We start from the raw sequence: 19,357 nt of genomic DNA, 5'->3' as shown, positions 1-19,357 counted from the left end.
AAGCTTATCGCCAACTTCCCTTCCCATTTGATTAGGATCCGACCCTATGTTGGCTGACACATTAATTTCTGTGGGCTGATTACCATTACGACTTTATTGATTTGCACTATATTCGGTTGCGGGTATTTCTGACACACAAGCTCACTAGTTAAAATTTAAAAACGCAATTACTGCCAGGACTTTGGGTTTATGAAACGTTTGCAACGTCACATAAACAGTCCACTTATTGTTCCAAATCATAAAAGGACTATCTTTAAATTTTGATTTTCATATACAACATATTCAGGGGCGTGTCGAGTGGATGATCCATTCAAATATATACATTAAAAATATACAGGATAAAGCTTTTGTTGTCCTCTGCTGTTTACTCTTAGTGACGTTGTAGATTCGGGGATGTGCTTCCTAGCTTGGGAAAGTTCTGCGATAATTCATGCGCCTTCCGATGGATACCCATATCGCCAGCCAAAAGGACTTGCTTGCAAACGGCGCACACTTCTAGGCTGGGTAGAGAAATGCGCTGGGCGGGTGATATTTGGCTCAAATTCTGCTTGTACACCAAATAGAGCTCCTGCAAAAGTACGAGAAGATAGAGGATCACATTCCAGTTAGACGGTTTCATAATTTAAGGCGGTTACTTGTTGCTTGCTTATGTCGGGCAGCATCACAAGGAGTTCGGGAAACAGGGCGTGAAATGAATCCAGCATTGCACACTGGCAGTGCTCATAGTACGCTTGACCATTGCAGGAGCCATCCCGAAACTTGAAAGAAAACGATCTAAATTCGTTCAGTGCCTCTGGCGTCTTAAGTATCTCTCTGAACTTGTCGACCAGATTCTAAAGATGCAAAGTAAAATTAGAAGATATTGCCATTTATATGTGGTGGTCCAGCACCGAGTCCAGGTGGAGTACGCGCCGGAGTCGATGCAGTGCCATTGGGTGTTGGCTTTTGTTCGCTATTATTATTCTTCTCCTTCTGCTTAGGTTGGCCGCCCTTCGGTTGGTTCTCCTGATTGTTCTTCTTATCCTTTGGTTTTTTATCCTTTTTGTTTGCCTGCTGCTCTTGGTTGTTGTTGCTGGCCTTTGGAACGCTCTTGGGGATCGGCAGCACTGGTGGAGGTGCAACCTTCGCCTTGCGATTCTCTAGCTCTCGCTGTTTTTTCTCCGATGTGGGTTTGGACCAATTTAATGAAGCAGCCGATCCGTTGCTTGGCCTTGATGCGGCCGCCCTGCTGGTGCTGGCACATGGTCCGAGGGTGGGAAACTCGGCTGATGTTAGCTTTGGAGCGTTCTTTTTCATTGCCTCCGCTCGTGCCTTAGCTTCGGATTCCTCTTTTTGAACCATTTGGAGCTTGTGATAGGTGTTCGGATTGGCCACCGACACATAGTCATCGACCAGAGTGCGATGCTTGGCCGAAAGGTTCGTCATGGGCACGGTAGAGGTACTAGGCAGCATATCCTCTTCCAAATTGCGCATGTTCTTCTTTCCTTTGCCGAGAGGCAGAGCGGGGAAATCGAATTGCGGAGTCGCTGGCTTCTTTGTCGCCGATGGACGATTTGATACATGCAAAAGCATTCCGTTATTGGCCGGAACAGATCGATTGGCACCAGAGACAGCGTTCGCCGACTTCTTGAAGACAGCTGCCACCGGATGTTGGGACTGAGCAGCTCTGGCCGCTAGATTGCTACTACTAGCTGCTACAGCACTTCTGATGCCCTCGCCAAGGGCTGGAAAGTTCTCTTTTGTCCGTGCCAGTCCTGAGCTGCCACTGAGATTGCGCATCGAAGGCGGCGGGGGCCTCACCAACGATACGCTGGGACCTGTGGAGGCGCCACGTAGCGTTGGAAACTGCTCCTCGTTGCCAGCATCGATGCTGACAGCATGGCCGCGCTGCGATGTCGACGTTGGAAAATCATCCAAATAGTCGTGGTTTTCATCATTTCTAAAACACAAAAAACATTTAGATATCCAGCCTTCGGTTGTGCACCCACTCACCGCGATCTCATATTGGCCATGCCCTGTTCATTCTGTCCGCTGCGTCCGCGCGGTCCAAGTGTAATCTCAAGCTGTAGAGTGCGCGTTTGCTTGGCTTGCTGCTTGTTCAGCGACTTGCCATGCATATTGGCCACATGGGCCTTGTACTCAATCTCATTGCGAAAAGCTCCGACGAACTGCTCCGTTGCGCACTTTCCCTCCTCGCAGAGAAAGTGCTTCTGCCGGAAATGGTCAGCCAGATCGCTATAGTCATTGTAAAACTCGTTGCAGCCATCGGCGTCGCAGAAGTGACAGAAGTAGTGCTCCCGTCGCAAATGCCTGAACAGCTCATCCCTGTCCACGTATCGCTTCTTGCAGTACTCGCACAGCGGATGCCCGCGGTGGGAGCGATTGTCTGGATCGCCCTTGTTATTATGCAAGCTCAGTTCGCTCTGGGTGTAGCATCGCCGCTCGAAGGTGAATATCTTCAGAGTTTCCACACACAGATCGCAGTAATGCAAGTTGTGCTCGCTCCGCACATGATTGCGAAGTCCTGCAAACGTCCGATATGGAGGCGCCTCGCACCTACGTGGGCAACAGCAAAGGAGTCAGAGGAGGGTAATCACCTTGAGCAAAAATAAGTACATACTTTGGGCAAGGATGATCGAGCAGCTGAAAGAACTTTTGCTGAATTTCGGCTGTGCAGAAGCCAATGCGATACTTTTTACTGTAGAAGTCCGAGCGGCTATTTGCCTCCAGCTCCCGATACGGTAGCTTCTCCAGTGTAAACAGAACCTTTAAGGGAAAAATGGTTTATTTCAGGTGCAGATGGTGAATGAAAAACGGAATTACCTTGGACAGAACATGCCGACAAATCGGACATTCGTTTTGCTGGCACAGCACCCGCATTCGCGTCAAGCACTCATAGCAAACAGGATGATCGCAGTCTCCAATGGAGTATATGTCAAAGTTCTTGAAACAGACCACACAGGCGTTGTCATCATTGCTTGTGTCCAGAGGTAAAACTTCTGCGCGCTTTACAACTGGAGCAGCTTCACCAACATGGTTGCTGCTGTTTGGTCTTGGTCGGCGCTGATTGCCCCTGTTCGTACCTCTCTGCTTGAAGCTTTGCATTTTGTCGGAAAGAGGGGAAATTTACTTGTTGCCAAGGTCTTCGATTTGCGAACCGAAAAGAAGCAAAGCTGTGTCGTATGGGATGTGAACTTAGGTTTTTTCAGATGCGGACCACGCCACAGCTTGAGTTTAGGCACACAACGCCAAAGAAAACCTCCAAAAACACTTTTATTTAATATTTTCCCCAACACGAGGAAACACGACGACAATATGAGACCGACACTCAGAAATATATCAAAATATACCGTCGCATTTTAAAAATATACCGTAAATATACTGACGAATTCAAGTTCTATATTCCTCAATTTTAATATTCCGTGGAATATTACCAGCTATCTAGATCTTTCAGTCCTGCCCACATAATTTTATCCGATTAATGATTCAATTTTCTACTTGGCCGGTTTGTTTTGACTTGTTTTCTTGCTACGGCGATTGCTGTTTTTGCTCCTCAAGAACAATATAGCGTCTCGTATGATAAAAAAAAAACCGAACTTAGCCCACTTAAGCCCCGTCTATTAAAATAGTTCAGAGGACGGAAAATATTAACGATTGTATTCATGCCATCTTTTCTCTGAACTTAAAAAAAAACCACTATATCTTTCACCTGAACTGCGCTAAAGTTATTAAATTTGAATTTTTTTTTCGGTTGTATATTGGAATACCCCCTTGTCTTATAATTGGTTAATCGTTCTCCGTCAAGGATTGGAAACCATATTGCTCAATTTTGATGTTGCGTCGAATATTACTAACTAGAAAGAATATTTAGCCATGCCCACATAGTTTTATACGATTGATGAATCAATTTTCTACTTAACTGGCTTATTCTTAAAACTTGCTTTTATTGGATTTTGCGTGAAAAAATTTTATAGCGAAATAGGTCAAACAAAAAAAAAAAGGTTTTAGCGAAAATGGGCAAACAAAACAAACGAAGACGATATATTGCAATATTCTGATATTTTGATAAATCAGTCAATTAGAAAATAGGCTAATTAATCGGATTTAATTATGTGGGCATGGCTAATTGTTCTATTTAGTTAGTTATATTGCACGGAATATCAAAAACAAGGAATATGTATAATATAACTTTAATTCGTCAGTATATTTACGGTATATTTTTAAAATGAGACGGTATATTTTGATATATTTCTGAGGGTGGGGCGGTATATTTTAAAGATAAGAGCAGGGCTGCAATGGTATAAAATGTTGGCACTTACAAGAAATTCACGGGTACTTGAACATACTGTGCCACTACTTCACCAAATGGCATCTCAAGCTCAACGCAAGCAAATGCACCAGCTCAATCCTTAAGGGCCCACAATTGGGCTACCTGTACAGGAATGCGAGAAGATTTCAGCCCAGTCTGTTCATCTACGATAGACTGGCAATCAAATACGAAAAGCAGTTCAAGTACCTCGGCGTTGTCTACGACGAAAAGCTCAACTTCAAGATACACACAGCAAATGCCCGAAGGAAAGCATGTGCAATGATCCACAAGATCCAACACATATACAAGCCAATATCCTCCAATCAAGGGAATATCAGTCACATCACCGGAATCTGCGCTCTAGCCTACAAAAAACTAATACAACCAGTTCTTATGTACGGCTATGTAGCGTGGATGAACATAAAATCTATCGAGATGGAAGAGCTGCGCCGGTTCGAAAGAAAAATACTTCGCAAGTCAATCGGCACTCAAAGCAGAGATGCATTGACGGGCCACTACATATCGAACAAGCGACTCTATACATTAACAAAAACAACAAGGATAGACAGACTCATGTTCCAAATACTGGAAAAGCTGGTCGAAAGAGACAATATGATTCAAACGGAAATACCCGCAAACTACCCCACTGAGTTCCTTACCACCCATCATTTAACCCATCTAATGGAAATGGGTATTATCTACGACGAAGACGAAAACCTCATCTTCCACCACAGAAGACATGGATCCCTAAGACACGCCGACGGTCTGATATTCAATATCAGTCAATAAGCCACTCCCCGACCAACTGTAAATACACCCCTCCACTCCACCCACCTTTACCCAGTAAAATAAGAATAGAATAAGCTTAGCACGTAAATTAGCCCATAAGATCTAAACCAAATCAAAAGTAAACTTAATCCAGGTTTTTAACTTAACCATTTTTTCCTGGAAAACACCAAACCACTAGATATTAACTATAACATAACCTAAACTAAAGATAAGATCTCTAATATAATAGTAACCAAAAGACTAGCACCCTGATAAGCTTAAAGCGCAGAGTAAAATTACACACATAAGATAAAGTAAGCTAGAACTTGTCACTCATGTAACACTATATACCTAAGCAGAAGCTGTGCTACTGTAATATGAAATATGACAATAAATAAACGCTAAAAAAAAAAAAAAAACGAAATTCACGTGTAGTGGTCGGCCGCCTTCACAACATTCTCCAAACGTCAGCAAAATCTACTGGTGCAGTGCCCCGAAGGAATATTCAATTAAATAGTCTGCCAACGCTAAAAGTCGACATGTCCAAGTACGATACCGCTGAGAAGGGGGCCAAGAACTCGCCCAGCTACAGCCTTTATTTCAGTGAGTACGAAAAATGTGTTCTATGTGTGTGAACTATGGCCGGTCAAAGTGACCCGGTGGCGATTCCCAGACGGTGCCATCGCTGGACATCTGTGCGAGAAAAGAAGATCAGTCATAAACTACGGATAACGTAGAATCATAGCCACATATAGGCCGTTATGTAACAAGTCAATCCGGACTCTGGTTATTTAACGCATAGCTTTATCAGTAAAGAGCTGTTGGCAGCGCTGCCGCCGCTGCACGGAAAAAGGGGAATACCTAGATTCGGCTTTAGTTTAAACTTATCAGTTTGCATACATATACATATACGCTCATATCAGAATTTGGGGAAATTAAATTGGAGGATGAAATTTGTTACGGAAAGTTATGGGTGTGAACTTTGTCTGGATGCCACCTCAGACAGGGGCTATCAATCAACTTTGGAGGATTGCGTGTCCCGTGGGTCATTGTTAATAGGTATAATTTATTATGCTTTTAACAGAAAATAAATGCGGCAATGTCATCTCACCGATGCACGACATTCCATTGTACGCCAATGAGGAGAAGACCATCTACAACATGGTGGTGGAGGATCCACGTTGGACTAACGCCAAGATGGAGGTAAGCAAAGACAAATCTTGGCTAGACATAATTCAACGATTGCGTGTCCAACAATATAGATCAGCCTGAAGACGCCAATGAACCCCATTAAGCAGGACATCAAGAAGGGCAAGCTGCGCTTCGTGGCCAACTGCTTCCCCCACAAGGGCTACATTTGGAACTACGCAGCCCTGCCGCAGACTTGGGAAAACCCCGACCACATTGAGCCCTCGACCGGCTGCAAGGGTGACAACGATCCCGTTGATGTAATTGAAATTGGCTATCGCGTGGCCAAGCGATATGCAGGTCAAGGTCCTGGGCACCATTGCTCTCATCGATGAGGGCGAAACTGACTGGAAAATCATCGCCATTGATGTGAACGAGCCGCTGGCTTCGAAGGTCAACGATATTTCCGATGTGGATCAGTACTTCCCAGGCTTGCTGCGTGCCACTCTTGAGTGGTTCAAGGTAGGACCCATCAGCGGGTACATCTTCGTGTTCTTACTAACCTGGTGTACTCCCAACCTGATAGATTTACAAAATCCCCGATGGCAAGCCAGAGAACCAGTTTGCTTTCAACGGAGATGCGAAGAACGCCGATTTCGCGACATCGATCATTGCCGAGACCCACAAGTTCTGGCAGACTCTGATCAACCAGAGCAGTGTGGGCGACCACTCAATCTCTTGGTGAGTTTTGTGCTATCTATGAGTGCACCATGAAGTTATCTCCCGATAATGACCGATTTTGTGATTGCAGCACCAACATTACCGAACCAACATTACACAATTCCGAATTCGTCATCCGAAAAGACGAAGCTGACAAACTGTTTGCCGAGGCGCCAGAGGGTGGCCAGGTTGAGGAAGTGCTCGACACAGGTTTACTATGTTAAATCAAAATTATAACCGCTGTCAGCGTCTCCCCGCATTATCCCGATTCGAACAATCCTCGCCTAAGCAACAAAATGCACACAAATTGGTCACAAAAGTCCAACCCAACCCGCATGCTTTAATTTGCTACTAAACTATCACAAATTCCAAAAAACCACAACTCTCCCACTGTAAATAATCCTAATATGTACCTACATGTAATCGGCTTTGCTTTATTCTTTTCAACTCTTGTATATATGCCTATAAATATGAAATAAATATCGTTAAACTCATATTCCTCTTGTTCTTGCAGTCGACACATGGCATTTCATTCACCTCAAGTGATGCTGCAGCTTGATACTAATGGAGATTTTTTGTCACTTGAAATGTTGATTTTGAATGATATTGAATTTATAATAAAGTTTTGCACCGCAAGTAAAATCACCTCCGACTCCTCTTGAAATATATAATCTTTATTTATATTTTACGACTAGATCCAAACAAGTTTAAATTAATTAATAGTTATGCATATGCAATGGTAGGCTTAATCGCATCGAATTATGTCGTGTAGTGGATTTGATTTGAATTTTAAGATTCTATTGCGTGGATTCTCTGGGGATTGCTGGTACTCTTACAAAGTGTCTACTATTGTATAGGTTTGTCGCGTGGTGGTAGAACGTAAAACTCATTGCCGTAACAGGTTAATAACTTAAGCTTACCAAGTGAAGGAAATGTATAAAATATATAAGCATTATAAATAAGTGCATACGCATATAATTATTTAAAAAGAAGACAAATAATTTATTTACATCAGACATTTTGATTCTTGTTCGTTTGTTCACTTGTTCGTTTGCTTTGCTGGTTTTTCTATGGAAGAACTAAAAGAAACTATCATAATACTCTAATAACTAAACTCAAGGCTCCACGAGACTGTTGTACGGATCGATGAATCGATGGCTGGATCGGCCAGAACCAAAAAAAGAAAAACAAAACGAATTCGAATTTCTACTCTCCGCCACATGCATACAATATATATGTATTCATAGTCGTAGTTATATTTAGTTAATATTTTTTGCAACATTTCTGTTTGGTTTTGTTTTGTTCCTATCGCTTAATCGATAGGTATTTCAAGTTTTTAGACATTGCTCGTCATCTTCTCGGGTCGTTTGATCGTTTGTTTCCTTGATGCCATTGTTTCGTGCCGTATCGTATTCTGGTTCTGCCACTTTCGTGGCTAGATGTATAGTAGTAGTACATAGTATGATTAGGTTATAGAATTAAGTAGCTGCTTGTGCCAGTGCCAAAGCCAGTGCCAGAGCCCGTTTACTTTCGGCCAAGGGTATCGCGCCATTCGTTATACTTGTCCATTTCCTCGTGCAGCTGAAGAGCCTCTATGCAGGCGTTGAAGAAGGGCGATCCGAAGCATTCTTGCCTGTTCCGGAAAGAGCAGTGGACATATTAGATATCGGATATGGATGGTATTTTAAGGGAATTTTTGGACACGCTCAAAAAATGTGAGCCAAAATTCAAAAGTCAAAATTGTCAACTTTCGTCAAACCGATGTATGCATATGAAAATGTAAAAAAATGCAAAACGGCGACAACTCAAAAACAAAAAATTAACAAAAGTTAATTGAAAACAAAATAAAAACGTACCAAAACAAAAACGGTAAGCGAGCGTTTTTAGTCGCGTGTAAGACGCGCGCGTAGTTTGCCGTCTCCGACTATGGTCTCTCTCGTTCTCAGTTCCGCTCTCTTTCTGGTTCTGGTTGTGATTTCTGTTTGGTTCTGGGATTTCTGGCTGGTCTGCTTCGCATTTCCAATTCTCATTTATCACAATTTTGATGCTCTCCTCTCTCAATAGCCAGCGAATGATGATTTCGTTTATTTTACATTCACATGTTTCGTTCCGTTTTTTTTTTTCTACATTTGTAATGTATTCCTTCATTTTTTTTTGTGTGCTTTTACCAAAGGTTTTTTGTTTGTGTTTTGCACAAATTGCGTTTTAGCGTTAAGACTAAGCGTTTAGTAGTTTAGTATGGGTGCGGATAAGTGTTGGGTATATGCGGATATAGATTCCCATCTATAGATACATATGCATATGTATATTTCCACTCGCTTCTCTGATTTATTCTAATTAGGGGCTTAATCGTTACAAAATTAATTGTAATACATTTGCAAAATACTTTCGGTCTGGTGTGTTAGGTGTGCGCCTTCTCTTTTACTCTCAGGGGGAGGGGGGTTTGTTTCCGCGGATTATCGTGTGTAAGATGTAAAATTAAATGCTGATTTTACAGTAAAATACAAAAATACAAATAATAATTCTACTCTACATGGATGTAAAACAATGGATTTCTTTTGTTTATTGTATATACAGAACGCATAACGCAATAATATTAATTATAATAATAATAATAAAACAAGCTAGGAATACTTATCGATAAATACTTCGATTCCAGGCGGTAGAGTCTCTTACACCCACCCACCCACTCTTTCTCTCTTTCTCTATCGTTACTTTCTCTACATCTCTCCAACTCCATGCGGTGGTTTCCCTACGATTTATGTTACTTACAACAAACGCATAACGTTCTCAATAAATTAATAAAAGTAATTCGTTTTTAAAAAAACACATATAGTATAAACTGTAAGGACTATAGTAATAAATAAGTACGAATTAAATTTGGGCGTTTTAAATAATTAAATTTGTTTGTTTTTGTTCGGGCTCTTGATATCTGTGGGGGTGTTCAGGATCTTAGAGTTATGTTTGGCCCGGCGTCATGTTGAAGGATATGGGCGAACCGTTCACTACCCTCAGAAAGTGCTGCAAGTTCGATACCTCTTCTTCTGGTATGAGCAGCACTTTCAGGCACTCGCCAAACCATTTTGAATCAAAGCAGTCTTTCCTAAAATTAAACACGAAAGTCATAATAAAACATAATGGTAATTGAAGCAAACTCAAGTCAAATAAAAGCAGGAAAACGAAACCGGAACCGGATGCAGAAACGGAAATAGAAATTTAAGTAGAAACGGAAACAGAAATAGAAACAGAAAGGAAGGAGAAACATAAGTAATCTATTTGAATATAGGCTTGTGAAAGGAATAGGGCGATCCGTTGATAACTTTCATAGAGTGATGCAGCTGCGATATCTCTTCATCGTCGATCAGCAGCACCTTGAGGCAGTCCCCGAAGGTTTCGTGGGCGAAACAATTGGCCCTGCATCGAATAGACAAGAACCACAGATGTAGAAAGTCAAAGAACAGAATCGGAAACGAAAGGCATCCAAAAAAAATGTTTAGAATAGATCAATCAGCATCAGCATCAAGGCTTTAAGCCAAGGACCATTCTTTGCCCTGATTCCCATCTGATCTGTGTCAGGGTGTCTCTGCCCCAGTTTTGAAATCCGACTCCAATGTATTTTCCATTTCGTTCGCCTTGAAATGCTTTCAGTTTCAGTCAAATCGCATTCGATATCGATCGGACCGCTATTTTGGGGAGATCTCTGCTTCAGGGTTGTGTTAATAATACGATGGGTACATGGGTGGTATTTTGGGATCGTTAACTTACTTGCATAACCGATGTATACTCGTCTCGCGGAACAGCTGATAGCAGTCCTCGCAGATGCGATCCAGTCGAAAGAACATGGTCTTGTTGAAGATCCCCTTGCACTCCAGATCGAAGAAGTTGCTGCGCTTCGACAGATTGTGGTTGTGTGGCAAGGCTGTGAAGATTGGTATCAAGACGAGAAACAGCACCACCGAGATCTTTATGTTGCGGGAACACATCTGCAAATGCCAACCAGAAACGAGAGGTGGATAAGCAAACAGGCGAGAACCAACCGGAAATGTACTATAAATAGATTCCCACTTATATTGCCTTGTAGATCAAGAAACCAACCAGCAAAATGGGACCTCAATTGGCCGAGAGGCCCTCTTGGCCATCTGGGTATTCAGATATGGGCCAAGCCGAGCCTTGAAACGGAGCCGCCACTTGTGTTGGAAGACAGGGACAGGGACAGAAAGCGAGAAAAGACAGGGGCAAGGGCAGCCTCGGTGCCAGGCCCCAGCCCATGCAACTGCAGCGATTGGCATCGCTTGGGCGCTATAAATAGACACCGCCTGACAGTCGACTGGCGGCTAAAAATACTCGTAAACCCCTTCTCTGTCTGCTCTGTCTGCAAAGGTGCAATTGCAGTTGTAGACGATCTTATCGTAGGACAGCTCTATAAATAGCCAGACAATTTCAATGTTTATTGCATTATTTGCAATCTGTCGGCTCGCTTTATTTATGATGTAAGTTTCGTGGTTTCGTGGCTCGGCGGCTGCCCGAAGGAGAGAGGGCCATTCATTTACATTTACATTTACATTCTCATTCCCATTCCCCACACACAGCTGCGTGTGACGGACAGACAGGCCCCCAAATACTCGTAGAATTGTTTACTTTGCATATTTTATTCATTTGCGGGCTCTCTCTCTCTTCTCTCTGCTGTCACTCTTGTTCTCTAGAGTCTCAATTACAAGTCGGAAAAAGAGGAGAGCATACCAAACTATTGAATAATTTGATTAAAATTGCAAATTTTTTTATTTGCGCATTGTGCCACTTGTTTGTTTGTTGATGAAATATGGGAAATTCTTGTGTACGCAGGCTCCGCAGCACCCGTCGATTGAAAGATGGAAAAGCTGAATGAAAACCCAGACAGCACGACGCTGTGACGACTATTTCTGGCAGCAGCAACAGCAGCAGCCCCAACATGAAAGGAGCACATCTCATGCTCATTCTCATTTATGTACATGGCACATACATATATTTTGGTTTAAAAAATCAAGTCGCGAGATGCTCCGGCTGTCGAATCTGGGAATCTGTTTTGTTCTTAAGTAAAATTGATTTTTTATTGCCTTGTTGATGTCTTCAATTAAGTTGAGCGCATTTTCAGTTCGCTTTTGATTTATAGGAATGGGTATATGGTAAGTATATGGGCATTGAGGAATGCGAATCGGAATTCTAAGAAAGTTCATCAGTCGCTTGCCAAATGGCCTAGCCAATAACATACATACATATATACGTATAAATATGCATATATTTGTATCTCGAGAAACGATTCGATCGTTAAATGAGTCTTTTCTCTATTTTCGAGTGACTATTAATTGGGAGCCCCTACAAGCCCCTAAAAGTAGGCTGTCGATCAACATTGAAGATGAATTCGATCCGGCATCATAATTAACCTTTAACTGCTACCCCCTATTTCCAGCTTTCATCTCGAGCAATCAATAGACTTAATTAGCAGCTGTGGGAGAGCACACGTGTAAGGCAGTGAAAAGTACAAGTTGTGGCCAAGTGTCGGGAGCACGAGTACGGTACGTCACAGCAGTGTATGCGCGAGCTGGTGTCGCATCGTGTAAAGTGCAACAGCTGGGCTGTGGCATGATGAAGCTCTTCAGTACTCGGATTTCCACAGTACATACTGTGTGGCTTGCTCCGCGGTGGCATGGGCATGGGTTCAGAGCGTATCGTACCGTATCGGGTTCGATTTCCAGTTCGACTTGGACAGTGCTAATTGGCTTCAAGTTGCACGATTTATGGCATCATTGGCATCTACGGCATGTTTGGGTTTCGGTGCATGCATTTATTTTTAACGCTCTTTTGCCGGCCGCATAAATTGTATAATCGATATGCTACCAGCGTCAGAGATAATGTAACAGGAGGGCAGAGGGTGGAGCGGGAGGACCATCAAGGGTAGGGCAAGGGAAAGTTGAAGGAGAGCTGTTGAATGGCACTGTTGAATGAATGAATGAATGAAATAAATGACTTCATCGTTAAACACAGAAACCACAAAAAGGAGCCAACGAACGCGATTGCCTTAATCGATCTTCGATCATGTCTTCGATCATCATCATCGTTATCGTCGATTTCGCTGTCGCTGTTGCTGTCGCTGTTGCTGTCGCTGATGCTGTCGTTGTCAACGTCAACGTCTGTGTCAGCGTCACTGGATGGCTGGCAGCATGTGCTGGCAATTTGTTTACAATTTGACTTTTGATTAGCTGCCAATTGATTTTATTTGTCGGCCGACGCTTTGTATCAATTCAAGTCGAGAGTGTGCCGTGCCTTACATACAACTCTTCCCATTATTCAAATGCCATACTCAATCTGTACGTGAATATACTATATGTATGTATATGTATGTGTATACATATAACTGAATCATTGGAGCAAGTGGCACGCACGCCTCTGGCTCTCAATTGCCATGTTGTTGATTGTTGTCTGATTGTTCACTATTCAACTTTGATTTGATTTCTGTGCTGCCTGGGCCTGTTCTGGTGCTGGTGTGGCCGATCCGATGTTTTTGTTTCAGCCGCGGCCAGGCGACATTGAATGAAGTCATGAGCCAAAAATAATAATGGCAATTATAACAGACAAACGGACTGTGAATTCTTTTTTGCGCAATAGTTTATAATTATTGTAGTACCCGGCTACCACACACCGCGAAGGGTATATGTCTCAGGCGGTCTATGGGGATGCTCCCAGCAGTACTAAACACCGTTTTTTAACAATGCCCAACAGCACTGAAGTTTCGATGAAGATAAAGAATCGTTATCCGTTGTAATAGAGAGCCAGAGAGAGCCAAGAGATCAACTGGAAGTACCAACACTGTTTTCTTTACGCCCTGCAACGCGGAATTAACACCACTCTAGCACTCATTTAATACTAGAACTGTGTATGAATAAACCCTCATTAGGGGTCATCTTATTGTCGATTCATATTCCTTATTATTTTGCTCTAATAATAGAATAGATTCAAGTCCAGCTGGCTGTCGCTTGGGGACTTCTTATCAGCTTACCCCCTTAGAATTGTCTTGGAATGCGAGAAGTGTTATCGGAAGATATACTCATGTGTATACCATGGCTTATACGGCTTATACAGATATACAGCGACAGCTACAATGCTATTCCTGCAAAACTGTGGCCAAACAAACGCGTGCATTGTACATGCACACCATAAGTACATATGTACTGCTCAGGAGAGTGGGTACATACTCGTATACACATATTGCGATATAGCCTGTCTCTCTGTCTGTCTGTGTAACGCTTGGCTACGCAAGCATGGCAGGCCGCCAAAAGCCGAAACACAAACTACCAGCCCCAACCAGAGCCCCAGCACCCCCAGTGGCTGCTCTTCACGGCTGTGCCCCTCGCTCGGTGCTCCCCCGTGCGGGCCAACAGTTTGCCAATGGCCATATGAAGACAATTTTTTACAGCGAAACTAAAATGTGCTTAGGAACGCAAAAACAACGGCAGCAAACATTCGATGGCGAGACTGCTTGGTACCACCAATCCACCAAAGTGGCACACCACACCAGCAAGTGGCAAGTGCTGCTGCTGCTGCTGTTGCTGCTGTTGCGGCCGTTGCGCCTGCGTGGATCACTAAACGCTGCTGTTAATTTGATGGACATGCAGGAGAGTCTCCTCCACTCCCCAAGAAGCAATTTGCATGGGGGGCGAGTCTCGCGGTATGCTCGAGTATATTCAATTAATATTCATTTATTCATGAAAAATCTCTGGGTATCGCCTGTGCTGTGTGGCAGAAAAATGCAAAACAGGAAAACAGCGAAAAGAAACGCGTAATATTGTATGAGCGCTACTCTGGCCGGTTGAAGCCAGTATCCACTGAAGAAAACGTTTCTAAAATCGTGAAACCTCTACGGCTATTAGTAAACTCTTTCTTTCTCCTGGAAATCTTAATTCACACATTACGAATTTCAAAGAAATATATTTGCTGGAGATCACATGGAACATGGCTATCAGTTTGCTTAGATACTGTAGAGATAATACTCGTATAACGATGAGTCTGGGATTCTATGAAAAGGCACTGATTCAAACTTATCTTGGGATCTAAAAGCACCTGGAACTTGAGGTCTGTTATAGATTCTGCATGTGATCACTAGATCTTTTGTGGGGGTCTGCAGACTTCTATTCTTAACGATTTTTAGCCTGAACCTAAACCTAAGCCCTCATTAGACTATGTATTTCGTTTCGCTCACATTGACTGATACTGCTGGTGCTGTTGCAGTGCGGTGCTTTTGCTGCTGCTGCTGCTGCTGTAGAGTGCGCTGATCCAGAGCCTTTCTATGGCTTCCAGCGCGATTACTGGAGATATCAGAGCGATGCATGGCTCCCAGTCAATTGATAGTGCACTTAAGTATGGCTCTGTGTGAGTGTGTATGGGTGTGTATATCCAATTGATATTATTGAGATTAATGGCGAAGGGTTTCGTAATAGATTGGCATCTGCCAGAAGGAAATTGGCCCCTCGGCTGGTTCACGCTCGGTTGTTCACTTCTCAGTTGGTGCGGGCGGGTGGGCTAAGTCTTGGCTAAGAGCCAAAAGCGTCAGAAAAAGTGAGACATGCGCGAGCAATCAACTCGTGTTGCCAACAAAAATAACACTGAAGATCGCCAACGGTTGTTGAGGTTGTCGAGGTGCTGTGCCACACAGTCGCCATACAGTTGCCATCGCAGCTGCTGCTGCTTCATGCTCTTATCAGACGGGCGGGCGCACACACACACCACCGCCGCATACTGCCACTGCCTGAGGCACACAGACACAAAGAGAGCCAGCGACGACAGTGAGTCTGGCAGTGCACATGCCAATGCGTGTCTGTGTCTGTGTGGGATCGGGGGAGAGCGAGACGCGACTCGTTTGGCAGTGGAACACCCAGGCGTATACGTGATGCGAATGCCTAACCGGTGCTTGCTCATCAGCCGATCAGAGTGGCGGCGACGGTGGCTTCCAGTTTGTGCCGCAAAAGCCGTTAAACCACCACTGCACTGCGTCCACTTGTCCTGGGGAGTGTGTGGCAGAACGCTGGCGGAATACCCAATGACATATGGAGCGATGACGATCCATAGCCAAACTAGTTTTTCCACCAACCTCTCTTGCTATGTCTCTGCCTCTGTCTCTCTCTCTCCATCTTTGTCTTTGCCAGATTACGTCAAAGTTATAGTTATAGTATTTCTGCGTAGAAGTAGTAGTAGAAGAAGTAGAAGTAGAAGAAGCGTATCTTGATCTTTATGACTATTATATGATGATCTGTTTGGTAATCATTTGGTTATCTCTTCCCTCCCACTCTTAATTGTTTTATAATTGCTGTTGCATAATCAGTTGATGATAACGAGGCTGTATATCCCCAAAAATCCATTGCATACATTTGGGAGTGCATTGTATTATTTTGTACTCAATAAGTTCCACTAAAAAATGATCATTAAGCAATGATTATACTATAAAACTGATGATAGAACAAAATCAATCAACACCAAGATTAGTATATATTAGGATATCCTCCAGACAGACCGACATACATACATACAGCGAATGGCAATTGGCATTTTATTAGTTTAATTGAAAGCAAAACAATTTAGCATGGCGAACGGGTTTCAGTTTGTTTTCCAAATGCACTCGAATATACACATACACATGTACATCAGCCACAGCCCCAACTCTGGCTCTCTGGCTTTCGGAGCGTAGATTTCAATGAGTCCGAGGCGGTGGCAGGGACAGATTCAGACATTTGAGGCACGGGCGCACAGAAGCATGTCACACGTTTCACTCTGCTTACACACACTCTCATAAGATATACAAGAGTGCATTTGTGTGCTGTCTTGCCTCAATTTCGTACGATTGTACGAGTAAATAAACAAGTCCATTGAGGAAATTACTTGAAAAATATTCAACAGCAGCAACCACAACAACAGCAACAACAACAACAAATACAAAAATGTTGATCGCATTTTTGATGATTTTGTGCCAATTTTCAATATGATTGATCTTATAAATCACATAATTAAGTTTTTGCCTTCTTTATGGGGTATTGCATTCGGATTTGAATATTACGGATCCGCGAATCGACTGGCGGGCAATTAATGAAACGTAACCCAGCGTGTGCGCTAGAGCTCTCGATAGGGCCATTACGCGACGCAGCTGGATGCCTGCCTGCCTGCCTCATCTGTCTGATCAGTGATCATCCCCCATTCCCCGGTCTCCCAATCTCCCGATCCGCCAATCTCCCGATGATGGCAGACCGCAAGGTGTGGTTTATTTTTGGCTGAATTTCGATTTCAAATTCACGGAATTTCCAGTGTTTAAGCTGATTATCGTGGAGCATCAGCGTACAGTAAAAGGAAATGACAAGCTTTCCGAGAGGATATTAAAAGCATAAGGATATAAGTGATCAAAGATTTATCTTAGATATGGAATCATCAGCATTTTTGCACATGCTAATTTTCCTGACGTCAAAAGAAAACAAAAAAGCCCAAAGCACAAAAATGGAAAAGCGGCGACCTATATTTTAACGATTTGGCTAAGATGTTTGGCAAATACAAGTGTTGGTATGAGTGCGAGTGCGAGTGTGATACATACATATACATACAATATGTACATCATGTTCATTCCATTCCACATTTGTCAAGCGTCAGCGGAAATGAGTCACTTTCAAAAAGAGGCAAAGTGCGAGCCACTCCGATCCGATCCAATCCGATTCGAAGAAAGGAATCAATTGCAACGAAGCCCCAAGCGAAGACATGGGGAATGACCAATAAATTAATGTAGAATGTGGCCGCACAAGCCCTGCTGAAGGAGAAGAGGCTCTGCAAAGCCGAAGCATGAGATTCTCTTGGCTCCAAGAATATAGAAATCCAATGGCAAATCAAGAAATATAAGCTTTTAAAATCTAAGGAATCGAAACTCATTTATTTCCGACACCTGAAAGAAAGTTCTATTGTGGGGGGAGGAGGGTAGTATTTTTATGATTCTTATTTAAGGTCGAAAAATGCCTTCCTTTTTGTGCTGCTATTTCTGACCGATACTGTAATACCCCATTGCAAAAGTATAGAAACACAATTGCTGTGCACACGACTCGTGGATTCCAGGAATGCAAGAAATGCCACAGAGTCATAAGAATCTTTCGATTTTGGGGCTTTTTATACCCGATACTCAAAATGAGTATTGGGGTATATTAGATTTGTGGTAAAAGTGGATGTGTGTAACGTCCAAAAGGAATCGTTTCCGACCCCATAAAGTATATATATTCTTGATCAGCATCAATAGCCGAGTCGATTGAGCCATGTCTGTCTGTCTGTCCGTCTGTCCGTCTGTCCGTCCGTCCGTCTGTCCGTCTGTCCGTCCCCTTCAGCGCCTAGTGCTCAAAGACTATAAGAGCGAGAGCAACGATGTTTTGGATCCAGACTTCTGTGAATATTTCAAAACTTTGCCCCGCCCACTTCCGCCCCCACAAAGGGCGAAAATCTGTGGCATCCACAATTTTAAAGATACGAGAAAACTAAAAACGCAGAATCGTAGAAGATGACTATATCTTCTAGAGTGCAAAATCTGAACCAGATCGTATAATTATTATAGCCAGCATCAAGAAAACAATTTCATTTTTTCTCGCCCTGTCTCTCTCTAACACACACGTAGCATAGGCGGCTTTGCTTAGAGTAAAACATTAGCGTCTAGATCTCAGAGACTACAAAAGCTAGAGCAACCAAATTTGGTATCCACACTCCTAATATATCGGACCGAGACGAGTTTGTTTCAAAATTTCGCCACACCCCCTTCCGCCGCCGCAAAGGATGCAAATCTGTGGATATTCACAAATCTCAGAGACTATTAAGGCTAGAGTAACCAAATTTGGTATCCGCACTCCTATTAGATCTCACTATAAAACGTATATCTCAAAATTTCGCCCCACCCCTTTCCGCCCCACAAAGGACGAAAATCTGTTGCATCCACAATATTGAGGATACGAGAAAACTAAAAACGCAGAATCATAGATAATGATCATATATATCAGATTGCTGAATCTGGATCAGATCAGATCATTTTTATAGCCAAAAGGAACAAATCAATTTGCACTGGCTACGCAGCACCCGACGTCACGCTCAGACTGATTTTCTGTCTCTCTCGCACGCACTCCTTGTCGTGTCGTTTAATATTAGCGGCGTCTGCCGGAGAAGAGCCATACTGACTTAGTATCGGGTATAACTGTAGAGTTGCGGTGTCCGCAGCAACTCACAACGTTCCCCCTCGTTTGCATTCCGTTTGAGCTATGCGACTACTCGTACGAGTATGTGTGTGCGAGTATTGGCCAATTCTTTTAGATCCAATAAGGTCACTTACAATTCGGCTTTAAGCACAGCAACAACAGCAACAGCAATGGCAACAGCAATGGCAACAGCAACATTGTT

At 43.1% G+C, this 19,357-nt stretch overlaps 2 protein-coding genes and 1 pseudogene across 8 annotated transcripts in view; 1 reads left to right on the top strand and 2 right to left on the bottom strand.

Annotated features, from left to right (window-relative positions):
* Positions 1–65: 65 nt before the first annotated feature.
* LOC117193446 (E3 ubiquitin-protein ligase ZNF598-like) lies at positions 66–3,330 on the bottom strand. Its single transcript, XM_033398200.1, has 5 exons — positions 2,824–3,330; positions 2,621–2,766; positions 1,993–2,556; positions 636–1,939; positions 66–568 (listed from the first exon to the last, which is right to left on the bottom strand). The coding sequence occupies exons 1-4, from the start codon at positions 3,103–3,105 to the stop codon at positions 853–855; spliced, it is 2,079 nt and encodes a 692-aa protein (XP_033254091.1). The 5' UTR covers positions 3,106–3,330; the 3' UTR covers positions 66–568; positions 636–852.
* A 977-nt stretch (positions 3,331–4,307) lies between these two features.
* Positions 4,308–7,512, top strand: LOC117192728 (annotated as a pseudogene).
* An 831-nt stretch (positions 7,513–8,343) lies between these two features.
* LOC117185816 (ion transport peptide-like) overlaps positions 8,344–19,357 on the bottom strand; it is a 30,986-nt gene continuing 19,972 nt past the window's right edge. For 4 of the 7 annotated variants that reach the window (XM_033397465.1, XM_033397467.1, XM_033397466.1 and 1 more), the window contains exons 2-3: positions 10,691–10,908; positions 9,237–10,028 (exon numbers count right to left, since the gene is read on the bottom strand). In XM_033397465.1, the coding sequence (XP_033253356.1) occupies positions 9,884–10,028; positions 10,691–10,908 (363 nt within the window). In that variant the 3' untranslated portion in view covers positions 9,237–9,883. Of the gene's footprint in view, positions 8,559–9,236; positions 10,029–10,690; positions 10,909–11,020; positions 11,043–15,158; positions 15,182–19,357 lie in introns of those variants that run through there. The other 3 variants (XM_033397463.1, XM_033397462.1, XM_033397468.1) reach the window with 3 other exon arrangements.

Source organism: Drosophila miranda (assembly GCF_003369915.1).
Source record: "Drosophila miranda strain MSH22 chromosome Y unlocalized genomic scaffold, D.miranda_PacBio2.1 Contig_Y2_pilon, whole genome shotgun sequence".
Taxonomy (NCBI): Eukaryota; Metazoa; Arthropoda; class Insecta; order Diptera; family Drosophilidae; genus Drosophila; species Drosophila miranda.
This window is presented reverse-complemented; position numbering and strand designations above follow the sequence as displayed.

Bases quoted from the DNA above. Each gene is read 5' to 3' on its own strand.
- LOC117193446 (XM_033398200.1), bottom strand. From the start codon at position 3,105: ATGCAAAGCTTCAAGCAGAGAGGTACGAACAGGGGCAATCAGCGCCGA. The intron at 2,767-2,823 runs GTAATTCCGTTT...TTTCCCTTAAAG, and splicing joins GTCGGCATGTTCTGTCCAAG to GTTCTGTTTACACTGGAGAA. The intron at 2,557-2,620 runs GTATGTACTTAT...TTGCCCACGTAG, and splicing joins CTCGATCATCCTTGCCCAAA to GTGCGAGGCGCCTCCATATC.